Genomic DNA, 12,340 nt, shown 5'->3' with positions numbered 1-12,340 from the left:
AAAATTAAACAAGAAACTTATACCAATGTCCATGTAAATTAAAGAATATTAGCATCTTCTTTGATTTATCTGCAGATGCATTTAAAGCTGCTAATTAAGTCATTAGACTTAATCTTGAGTGTATGAAACTTCAGATCAGAAGTTTCAGATTGTTAAAAGTTTGGGTTGGGACAGAGAAAAAAAACAATTTACTGTCTCTCCATTGGTATTAGCTTGAAACAGGAAACAAATCAGTTTCAGACAAAATAGCAATTTGAATCAGATCATATTATGATTGTCTGCTGAAAGGTATGTGTGTTCAAGAGTCTCAGAGACCAACAAGAATGCAAAGATAAACTCATAAAACCTATAACTGCTCTTTGCATGAGACTTCTAGCAAGTTTTTCTAATTTAATTGTGAGAAGAGTATTATTTTTCTGCTTTTACTTGGAAAACTGGGGCATTGATATATGATAAGTATAAGATCATGCTCTAGGATAGATGCATCAGCTGCATTTCCTCCTAATATAACCAATTAGCTTTATTTCTGCTGACTGCTTTATTGCTTTGTATAGATTATACATGCATTTGCTCTGTATGTATAGAGACCAAAGAGCATCAACACTTTCCATAACAATCATAACAGTTTTCTGGGGGCATTCTTTCCAGATGAGCAGGTTGCACTAACTTCTGTCTTGTCCATCACACTGTCATCACCCTTCCTGCTCCACTAGCAGTGGAGCACTGACAGTTTTCTACTCCAGGACATTGTAACATACACAATGGTCCTGATTCATGAGACCAAAACAACAGCTTACTATTTTTGGCATTCATTACATTATGGCATCATGGGATCTTGACATCTGATGGGCAAAGCAATATTGAACCAACTGCCTTGTGGTCAGGCAATGCAATCACAGCCTGAAAGAAAGAGGCAAGTGTAATACCAATCAAGTAACAATAGTCAAGGTAATTCAACTTTAAATGTGTTTTTGTATAACTTTCTCAGGTTGGAAAAGATGTTGAAGATTATCTAGCTCCAACCCCCCTAATGTCCTTAGTCAGGTGTTTTTATTTTTACTTTTGTTTTCAGAATTAGACCAAATTTAATTTTATATATTTTGGTGAGAGTATTTCCTATTTTAAACAGGGGTCCACAGAAAAAAGACCTAGACATTGGGAATCATGTTTTCAATTTGAATCACTGTGTCAGTTCCATTAAAATTGATGGATCTGCACCTTCGTGTTCTAGTTGATGACCTTGCTCAGCTCTGTTGTCATTTGCCGTTTAAGAAGCATACCTTTGAAGCATACAAGGTTTGCCATTATGTCCTGGTTTCAGTTAGGACAGAGTTAATTTTCTTCCTAGTAGCTGGTAGAATGCTATGTTTTGGCTTAGGATGGGAATCGTGCTGATAACACCCCAATGTTTTAATATCACAGAATCACAGAATTTCTAGGTTGGAAGAGACCTCAAGATCATCGAGTGCAACCTCTGACCTAACACTAACAGTCCCCACTAAACTATATCCCTAAGCTCTACATCTAAATGTCTTTTAAAGACTTCCAGGGATGGTGATTCCACCACTTCCCTAGGCAGCCTGTTCCAATGTCTAACAACCCTTTTGGTAAAGAAGTTCTTCCTAAAATAGTTGCAGAGCACTCCTTACACCAAGCGAAGGATGTCTCAGCTTCCTGCTCTGTCCTGCCAATGGGCAGGCTGGGGGTGTAGCAAGAGCTGGGAGGGGACAGACCCAGGACAGGTGACCCAAACTAGCCAAAGGGGTATTCCATACCATCTGACGTCATGCTAAACAATATATAGGGGTGGCTAGCCAGGGGAGGGGGGCCGGACTGGCTCGGGGTTAGGCTGGGCATCGGTCAGCGGGTGGTGAGCAATTGCATTGTGCATCACTTGTTTGTACAAATTATTATTATTAGTACTATTATCAACATTATTGTTATCATTATTATTGTTATTATTATTATTGTTATCATTATTTTTCTGTCTTAATAAACTGTCTTTATCTCAACTCATGGGCTTCACTTTCCCATTTCTCTCCCTCATCCCAGAGAGGGAGGGGGGAAGGTGAGTGAACGGCTGTGTGGTGTTTAGCTGCCAGCCAGGTTAAACCACAACACACTAATATTGCAATAATAGTGCTCTTAATCTTTTTATAATTCTACAGAAGTTGTTATATGATGCATACAGGTTTCCTTTTCTAGCATCTTGTCAATAACAGTGTTATAAATAGAATATCTGTTTTGCTTAGCAAAATCCAGGTAAATCCAGTTGCATTTTCTTTTCTAACTGCTGAGCTAGAGAAACCTACTATGAAAGAAAGAAATATGTCATTTCTAATCCTGGTTTATGCATGGTAATTAATTATTAACATAATTCAAACTCAATGCCTCTGGTAAAATATGGAAAGGTTTATGGACAAAAGCTTGACCTCACCTACACAACGACGCATCAAAGGTAGAGTTTAAAAGTCTGAAGAGAGTAGAAAGAGATCTCAATTTCTCAGTGTCATTGGTTTATGAGCTGATATTCTGCTAATAGAGGAAATAGATGTTCTGAAGGACTAAATCACCTGGGACCTCTCTCCTACAAATCTGATCATCATTATAAGAAATCTAATAAAAAGGAAATTTGCTCCTGGAGATAGAAGTGAAAGACAGCAGCTCTCTTTAAGGGTTCACTGTTTGAGTTCTCATTATGACAGGCAAAACATTATTACACTGCTGTTCATAATGGATGGCACCAGATATCGGTTCCCTTTTTAAGGTCTTATTCTTTTTCCTAGGCAATAAAACAAAATGCCATGTACATTAATATGGCTTCAACCAAAACATAAAAAACTAAAAAGGTAAGCAAGCCACAAAGCATCTTGCAAAAGAATTTAACTACAGCCATCAAGAAGTATCTGCAAGGAGTATATTTTAAGATGGTTACAGGAAGCAGCCTGTGAGACTCTGGAACATTTTAGCTACTTAAAATTTAAAGCACTACTGCAGTAATGAAGTGTTTTCAGATGTCGGAGTACTTTGTTGAAGTACTGTGAAAAGAACAAAAATTTCTAGTTTAATAGTGTGTATGATATGGAAATAAGTATTCAGAAAGTGGGAAATTTGGTGTTAAAACCTTGTAGCAGAATTCTTAACCTAAAAGTTTAAATTCTTCATTTTTACATGCAGACATACCTATATATGTCAAGATCACATGCTGGAATAACCATGTCTACTACATCAGCAAAATCAGTATGTCATCTATCATATGTTTCCAATCCAGAATTAACCCAGTAGTGGGAGACACGGTGTCTTGAAACTTTATCAGTTTAAAATCTAGGCTCACTGCAGACCTACCAATTCAAATAGATGAAAACATTGCATATGAAATATTCTATGAAGGGGAACAGAGCACAGACAGAGTGATGCTGTCTGTTATAAGGGAAAGAGCATCTATCCCGACATGGCTTGTGCTTGTTCAGAGACTGAGTGCTGATGAGGCAAGGTGTCACAAGATGCTGACCTGCCTGGTTGTCAGGTGTTCAGGAGCATGTGACTTCCATGGAGAATTTGTTCCCCAGAGAAAATGAGAAATAATCTCAATGAGGAACTGAACATGAGGCTTCTGTGGCTGCAGTCTGCTTGTGAGAAGTGTGGTCCCTCCCTCCATTCAGCTAGGGATGCAAAGCACTGGATGACTTTCACTCTGGACATCTCTGGGCTGTCCCTTTCCCCCTGCTGACTGTGAAGCTGTCTCACCAGCCCTGTGCCCCCTCTGAGAGCCCCCAGTGCCTTCCTTAGCTGTTCCTAGGGAAGCCGCACTCCTCCGTCTGCTCTGCTGTAGCCCAGCCAAAGTGAGGGAGTGTGGTGGAGCATTCAAGTATAATGAAGTGCTGTGGTGGTGTTATCTCTCCCCATCTCTTCCGTCTTGCTCTGGTGGGCTTCCCTCTCAGAGTGAAACACAAGCAGGAGAGTAACATAGCGTTTCCTCTAGCCTGATGTTTGCTTGTTATTCCAGCTAATTTGCTTCAAGAGAAGAAATAAACTGCACTTTAAACTGTGCCATTAATTATGGTCCTTTTAGGCCAACTGCACATCTCCAGACAACCTTTAAAAAAAAAAAAAAAAAGAATTAGGGAAAAATCCATCTATCTCTTTTTTAATTAAAAGAAATCCCCATCTCCCCCTCCTCAGCTCCCCCCACCGCCGGCTGATTGACAAAGTGAGCAGAATCCGTGTTCTCACACCAGCGGGTATCTATTACATGAGAACTTTCTTCTGGCGCCAGGAGGTATTTAGAGAGTTTGCCTGGCTATTCCTCAGGGAAAACCGTGCTGAAAGTTGGGGATACCTGAGCAAAAGTGAACGCCGTCCCGTTGTCCTTCTGCTCTGGACGTGGCGGGGAAGGGGGGGGAAGGAGGCAGGATAGGGCAGCTGGGAGGATACTCCCGCCTTGTGCTGCGGGGCGGGATCGGTAAGCAGCCCCGTGGCCTTTATCCCACACTTTGGTGCCCTTTTTCCCCCCGCGGGGCTTCTCCCGGAGCTGCCTTGGCCCCGCGGGGCCGCTGCCGGGGGGCGAGAAGGGGGCGGCGGAGCCCGGTCGAGCCCCGGTCCGCAGCTCGCCACCGGGGTGGGGTGGGGAACGAGGATGTTCCTGGTGGCGAGGGTGGCAACCGATGGGCAAAATAAATTCTAGTATACATTTTTATATTATAGATAGTAAATAGTAAATTATATATATATATATTTTTCTCTTCCAGAGCTTCATCTATCCTCTGTTTGTTTTGTTTGACATAGTTTGACCCGCGTGTTTATTTATATGTTTATTTATTTATTTATTTTTATTTGTGAAGTGACAGTACGAAAGAGCATCCTTCAGTGCTGCCCAGACCCGTGCCAGGCTTCTCACTAAGGACACAGCACGGTACAGAGGTTTTTAACGGGGGCAGGAGTGGTGGGGGAGTGAAGGTCACGGCGCATTTCTCCTTTTTCTAGGCGCCTTGACGAGAAGATCTGAGTCTCGAAGAGGTGTATTTGCTCCAAGTGGCATTTAACAAAGGTTAGAGACCATCCACCTGCTGTGCCTACAGCACCAGCGATGCCGAGCATCCTTCCGTGGCAGAAGCCCCATATGCCTTTCACGCATCCTGGATGCCTATTGTGGGCGCTTGTGGAGAGGTCAAGACTGAGATGCTTGCCAGACGCTGTCCTCCTCCCCTCCAGACATCCTGCCTTTCTCACCACGGCGAGAAGCAGAATAAAAATGCCCTTGTTACAGTGAAGTCTTTCCGAAAGTGTGAGTGCACTTTAGGTGGGAGCGAAGTGACTCGGTAACTCTGCTGAGTTCGATGAAAGGACAAATGCCAGAGGAAAGCCTTATTTAAAGCACTTTATCGATAACACATCTCCCTCCTCCACCCTGCTTTGTCGCTGCCAACACCCTAGAGAACGAATACAAAAGACAAGGGGCTTTTAGCAGTTCCCCCTCCTATCCTCAAAGATAACCTGGCTTTTACGGACTTGGCCTCTGCATTTTTTTTCCTCTCTCTCTATTTCGTCTTGCTGTGATTTTATTTTAGGAAAAAAAAAAAAAAAAAAAGTAAAATAAAATAAATAAAAGGTCGGTACCTCTTCTGCCCCATCCCAGCTACGAGCCGGGGATGCTCCTCATGCCTGTGCTCGGGGCTGCAGCACGAAACAGCCCGAGCTGCTGCACAGACAGAAAGGAGTCCAGCTTCGTGGACTTCACTTGGGCGTGTTGCTTTATTTCCTTTCTGGGAAAGCGTGCAGAAAATCACTCCCTTCCAGCATCCCCCCTAAATCAAGGGTGTCCCCACAGCAGGGAGAAGATGACTTTGGTGACCGCTGGGCCAATAACGGGGGCTGAGCTCCCCGAGGAAGGCCCTTTCTGCTGCTTCTGCCACCCAGGAGCTGCTCTGGCTACTGCTCCTCGCACTCCACCCGCAGGCTGGGCTTTGCAGCCCCGGCACCGCAAACCCTGAGATGCTGCCCTCGGGTCGGACTTCGGCTTACCTTGTAAAGGAGACAGAGGGCTTCACCTGATAACGGGCGTAAAACTGCCCCGATATGCAGGGATATTTTCCCTCCTAGGCACACGGAGAGGATAAAGAGGAGAAATTGGAGCATGAGGTAATGCCCCAATCCCATCAAAGACTTGAAAATGATCCTGAATCCTGAAAGCGATACCTTGATCAGGGTGGCAGAAATTAAAGGAATTTGATGAATCTGAGTCAGCTCCGCTCAGCTTCATTGGGTGTAAATCCGAACGCTGGTCTCACTCCAGATTTACTCCCTTCTAATTCCCATTCTAATTCCCTTCTAATTCCAATTCCCAGAAACCAAGAGGCAGGCAAAGACAATCTGAGAATGGGGCTATTCCACCTCCCTTCCCCCCCAGCCCCAATCCCGACATTAAGCGAGACGAAGTATCCATTACGCGTCACCTTTAATCCACCGAGGAAGAGGTAAACGCGCAAGGTGAGGTTTGCCATTGTGGCTTTTAAGGCTGGGTACCATTTTCTCCTTTGTTTAAAGAAATTCAGCACTTTCTCCCATTAATCTTTAGCAGGGAAAGCGTTCAGCCCGCACCTGTATAAACAACCCAGATGGGGGGGTTGGGAAGTAAACCTATATCTCTTCCCCTGCAGTATCTTTATATATATATATATATATATATGTATGTATATATATATATATTTATACGGATAATGTAGGCTAACTGGGGAGGCAGAGAAAAGAAAAAAAAAAAAAGTCCAGCGTGCTCCCCTTCCACCGTACAGCCCGTGGGACCCGGCGAGAGCATCTCGGTGTCAGCCGGAGTTCAAGAGCTCCAGTTGCAAGCCCAGCCGCGTGTTTCGGGGGTTCAGGCAACGTCAAGTTTCCCTTGCAGAAATTGCTCTTAACCCCGTTCCCGGCGTGGATCCGGCCCCGGAGGGCGAAGCCGAGGTTTACACAGATTTACACGGCCCTGGGAAGAGCCCGGGGCTGGCGGGCAGAGGAGCTGCTGCCCGGCGCTGGGCGAAAACCCTGCCGGCGCTGCCAGGAAAGTTGGGCGGCAGCAGCGGGGAAGGTTCCACTTGCTGGGGAGGGAAATGTAAAGGGAAAAAAACGGGAGCAAAATTTCGGGAGCAGATCTTTCCACCTGTTGTAGTCATTAGATTCTTTTCTATCCCGCGAGCTGGAACTGGTGTTCTGCTTAACTGTATGCAGGCAGGGCCGGGAAGGCCGGAGAGGAAGCAAGTTCCCGTTATTCACCCGGGGAAGAAGGCTTTTTTGGGGTGTGGGAGGGATGCACGCCGGGGGTCCCTAATGCACGCCTCTGTTGGATTTGCCTATCGGCACTTCCAGCGGGCGCTGGGTCTCCCTCTCCGCCGCCAACTCTCTAAGAGCTGTACCGCGGGATTTGCTTAAAGCAAACCGCGAGTGGCTCAGAACCTCGTTTGCTCCGGGTCACAGAGCCGCACATAGCCCCATGGGTTTTGGTTAATTGCCCCCAGCCAGGCGGAGCTCTCAGACGTGTTATACCCGCGGGGGATTCCCTGCAGTTTCCCCCCAGGTTCCCGATACTAACAAAGCGCGGTGCCCGCGTTCCCAGCGACAATTTACAACAGTCCTTCTACCCCCCCATAATAATAATAATAATAAAAAAAAAAAAAAGACAAGCTCATCCCTGACGACCCCGTCCCCTCCCCAGTGCCCCCCGCCTCCCCTCGGCCTGCGGGACCGGCCCCTCCTCGGGGCAGCGCGCAGCTCTGCGCGGGGCAGCGCGGAGAAGGCGCCGCCCCCGGCCGGCTCCTACCCCCTCCTCCTGCCCCCCCCAAACCCCGCGACTCCCTCCCCTCGGCCCGGCGGCCGCTTCGCCCCGCGGCCAGCCGCTATATAGGGCCGGCAAGGGGCGCATCCCCCCCCTCCGTGCCCAGCCCCCCCCGCAGCCCCTGTCCGCGACGGGGCCGCCCCCTGCCTCCCTCCCGGCTCGCTGAGCGCCTCCCGCCGCCCTCCCGGGCCGATGTCCGCGGGCTCCGGGAGCGAGGCGGAGGAGCTGCCCGGGATGGAGCTGCGGGGGCTGCAGCTGGGCTACCCGCAGCCCCCCGGCAAGCGGCAGCCCCGCGGCGAGCTGTACCCCTCGGGGGACAACTCGTCGGCGGCGGAGGAGGAGGAGGAGGAGGAGGAAGAGGAGGAGGAGGAAGAGGACGGCGAGGGCAGCTGCGCGGCGGGCAGCGGCTGCAAGAGGAAGCGGGCGAGGGGCGGCGGCCCTGGGGGCAAGAAGGCGCCGTCGGTGCCGCGGGGGCCGCCGGCAGAGGGGAAGCAGTCGCAGCGCAACGCGGCCAACGCGAGGGAGCGGGCGAGGATGCGGGTGCTGAGCAAGGCGTTTTCCAGGCTCAAGACCAGTCTGCCCTGGGTGCCGCCCGACACCAAGCTCTCCAAGCTGGACACGCTGCGCCTGGCGTCCAGCTACATCGCCCACCTCCGGCAGCTCCTGCAGGAGGACCGCTACGAGAACGGCTACGTCCACCCCGTCAACCTGGTACGGCCTCGGGGGGCTCGGATGGGAGGCGGGGGGACAAAGCCGGTAGCCCCCCGGCTGGGCCAGCCGTCAAGGAAAACGCGCAGACCCCCAGCGACCTTCGGCCAGGGGCGAGCGGGGGCCTGTTTGGGGCTGGGGGACGGCGGGTGTGTGTGCTCCAGGCTGTCAGGGCAGGGAATCCTAACGAAACAAATTCCTCTAGTATTAGGCAATTTTAGCGTCCCAAAAAGGAGCAACTCGCTCTGCCGGCTAGCTTGGAGCACTAGCGAGCCGTCCTTAGGTGCTCGGTACAAAGCAAAATGCCCGTTGCCTGCCGAAGGGTTGCTCCACTGGTTGGATTTGAAGAGTTCCTAGGCCTTTTATTTATGAAACCAGACAAACAGTTGTAAATGTTGCACATTTGATGGGAACAATTTGTTGCCGACCGTAGCAGTGCTGTTGAGGAACTTTTAATTTCAATGAAGAACTTCATGAAAATATTTGTCAGAGGAACACGGCGCTCTCTGCGCTTCCCACAGGGATGAAAACATGATGACGTGGTTGTGACTGAACCACACTTAGACATTTATCACTAATAAAGCTCCAGTTTCATACTGGGATAAACTTTCTTTCTAATATGATATAACTTTTTTTTTTTTTTTTTTTTTCTTCTTTTCTTTTTTTTCCTTACAGACTTGGCCATTTGTGGTTTCGGGAAGACCTGACACTGACACCAAAGAAGTTTCTACTGCCAGCAGATTATGTGGAACTACCGCTTAGTCAAAGTAATATTTTTTTTTGATGTTGTTGATTTTTTTTTTTTTTTTTATGGGCTGGATGTTTTTAAGAGCTATGATTTATTGGCTCAAGACTAGAAGATGGTGACCAAAACCCAACTCTAACAGGGTTAAATTGGTGTCTCCCATCATTCCTTTCCCTTAGAGCTCTGAGGGAAATATATATGAAGCTGTAAAGAAGGGAAACATTGGAAATTAGAGTTTTCATGAACTAGCTGCAGCAGCTGAAGTCTGAGATTTGGAAAAGCCCTTCTTTGGCTTCACCATTCTTACCACTGCCTGAGGACCTGTTGTTCTGAGGCTGTTAAACTAATGGAAGAGGAACATAATGATATAGAATTAACAGCATGGACCAAAATACAACTCTACAAACTAACCCCAAACAGTGTTATTTGTATTCTAAAGCAAAGCAGTATTTTAGAGTAGCTTTGAAACTCAGATTTATAATATATTTTGATGGCTTTTGTATTCACAAATTTGGTTTACTGCAACTATGCATTAAGTACAGTTATACTTTTTTTTTTTTTTTAATCCTTTTAACCAGAGACTTCTTAAAGACGTGTAAATAGCTAAATTCTGCATTTAGACTACCATCCACAGGAATTAAAATGATTCCTTTGGCTATGTCTTGAAGTGCCACATGTAAGGTGGGGTTGTCCTCAAAATGTGGCAGTTTCTGTGCCTTAATCTGGAAGAGGAATTCAGTTTACTGTAAGGCCAGGGTGCATGTGTTGTAAAGAATGATCTTCTATGAATGCTGCAAAAGAGCAAGAATCTGCAATGTTTTAAACATTTTTCCTGTACTGTTATGTTTATCTTTGAAAAGTTTACCCTCAAAGGAGTTTTAGTGACATTTCTTCACTAGTTCAAATGCTGTAATAAAAGGAGGATGCCATCAAATAAGTTGCAAATGTAAATAACTTTATTTTTTTATAAATTGCATTAAAAGCTTGGTTACAATGACTTACTGGTACTGTGATACTGTGTGGCTGTATCGATGTTGGACCATCTTTGCAATGCAGATTCTTGAAACCTGTTTTTGTAAACATGTCCTTCTCTTCCTTATTTCTTGAGAGCAGATGCATCTCCAGCAACAGTCAGATAAGGACATTTTCATCTCAAACTATTCACATAAGGTACAGTACTAAGTCAATCAGCAGGGAAAATCACATTTTAACAATTTATGCAGTTTATTGTCATAACCTTTTCTTTGAATCAGGAAAATAAATAAATGTAGATTAAGAAATTGATTTAGTACTTTGTTCTGCTTCAAAGCATGAAGGATAGTGTAATAGCTCCTTTTGCTGACCTCTCATTTTACATTTTCATCTGTAGCCTTTCTGCTTTTATTTGTATTTGCGGGGTGGGATAATCAGCTGGGTTTTCCTAGTTAGAAGCAGTCTTTTTCTGTTTTAACTTTGAAACTCTTGAGATAAGATTTTCTTTTGCTCCAAATATTGTCTCAAGGGTTAATTCACAATCAGGAAAGAAAGATTAATTGCTTTAGAGAAGAACATACCGCCTCTTCTTAATATTAGTAACCAGGATGGCTTTTGCTTAACGAGAACTAGTTTAACCTGGTTTCTTGTCAGATCATCCTGCACTGTGGTTTTCTATTTTCAGATACTGCATAGAAGCCCAGGACTGAGTTTTGGTAGTATCTTACAAGTAGTATCTGAACTGCAGATTACTTTTAATATTGTTATTATTATTTTTTTCCCCTGTGAAGTCTAAAATAATCCATGACCAACAAAATGAGGGCTTCATCCAGGATCTGCTGAAATTGTTGTCTTCTGTGATTTAAGGGCAAGCTGTGCTGAGACCATCATTTAACTTATCTTCCAGTTTTACCTAGACAAAGACTGTGAAGGAAGGGGGCTATCCTAACTTGTAGGTATGTAACTGAAGGGGGAATCATGTCTAGAAAACCATGCATAAAGAAAACAATATAAGCAAATCATTCAACAATATAAGAAAATAATATAAATCAAAAAGGAAGTCATAAGGTATAAGAAAACTCAACCAATGTTTATCTGAACCCTAGAGAAAAGATTATTCAGCAATTTAACTAAGGTGCCACTTGAGATAATCTGAGTCGTGATACTTAGCTGTTTTTGGCCTTGATCCCAGCTGTAATTGGTTAATGACTCCAGGAGATTGGAAAAACAAGGAAAACATGGAGAACTTTAAACAGTGTAGAAAGCTCCATGTGAAATGTTGGAAAAAGCATTCAGGGTAAATTCCCAAATATGAAGTAGCTGTATAAAGTAAAAACAGTAGGTCTAAATCAGGGGTGAGGAGTGTGACACTAAGGAAAACATATTATTGCTTCCATCCATGCATCATGCTACATGCTCTGAAATATATATATATTTTTTCCAGCTATATAGTATATAAAAATAGTTTCCTCATAAAACAATGAATGCACTTGCTGTGTTTGTTGCCATAACAGCCGCATCTGTGTGATGGCAATGCCCCACTAGACTATCACTAATTTTAGAATAGAAGCATAAAATGGTCACAGTTCAGGACAAAATCAGTTTTTAGATAGTGAATATTGTATAAACAACTCTCAGTTCTTTTATAGAGATACATGTATCAGTGTATACTTATTTATCTTACTATGGCAATTAGGTATGTTTACATTTCTGACAGACATTTTCCTAACAAGGACTGATTCAGATATTTCAAATTATTAATTTTAATCCTTGGTTTAATACATACTCTTTGTTAAAAGTAAAATAATATTTCTTGTCTCTCAGTGAGAGGCATTATATGATTAGGAAAATGTGAAGTGAACAGACTCCTTCTAGATTAGTCCTGAGATGAAGGCTGCTGGCTTGCCCAGGGAAGTGCCAGGCCATGTGTTCTGGCGCTCCTCACCTATAAAGACACACAAAAAAATACATGCACACATTTTTTTAACTCATGAACAGTTGAGATTTGGATCTGTGCTTTATACAAATGAGGTGACCACAGCATTCTAAAGTACACTTTTTAAGCATTAATTGATTCCGTAGGAAGATAGTAT

The 12,340-nt window shown here is 44.8% G+C and overlaps 1 protein-coding gene across 1 annotated transcript; it reads left to right on the top strand.

Annotated features, from left to right (window-relative positions):
* Positions 1-7,879: 7,879 nt before the first annotated feature.
* Positions 7,880-10,272, top strand: MSC (musculin). The gene is made up of 2 exons (XM_084510529.1): positions 7,880-8,533; positions 9,206-10,272. The coding sequence occupies exons 1-2, from the start codon at positions 8,015-8,017 to the stop codon at positions 9,290-9,292; spliced, it is 606 nt and encodes a 201-aa protein (XP_084366655.1). The 5' UTR covers positions 7,880-8,014; the 3' UTR covers positions 9,293-10,272.
* The last annotated feature ends 2,068 nt before the right edge of the window (positions 10,273-12,340 follow it).

This window comes from Aythya ferina (genome assembly GCF_964211825.1).
Source record: "Aythya ferina genome assembly, chromosome: 2".
Lineage (NCBI taxonomy): Eukaryota > Metazoa > Chordata > Aves > Anseriformes > Anatidae > Aythya > Aythya ferina.
Note: the sequence above shows the minus strand (reverse complement) of the source record. Positions and strands in the feature narration are given on the sequence as shown.

Excerpts from the sequence above, each read along its gene's own strand:
- MSC (XM_084510529.1), top strand. The coding sequence starts at position 8,015 with ATGTCCGCGGGCTCCGGGAGCGAGGCGGAGGAGCTGCCCGGGATGGAG. Across the intron at positions 8,534-9,205 it reads ACGTCCACCCCGTCAACCTG|ACTTGGCCATTTGTGGTTTC; the intron begins GTACGGCCTCGG and ends TTTTCCTTACAG.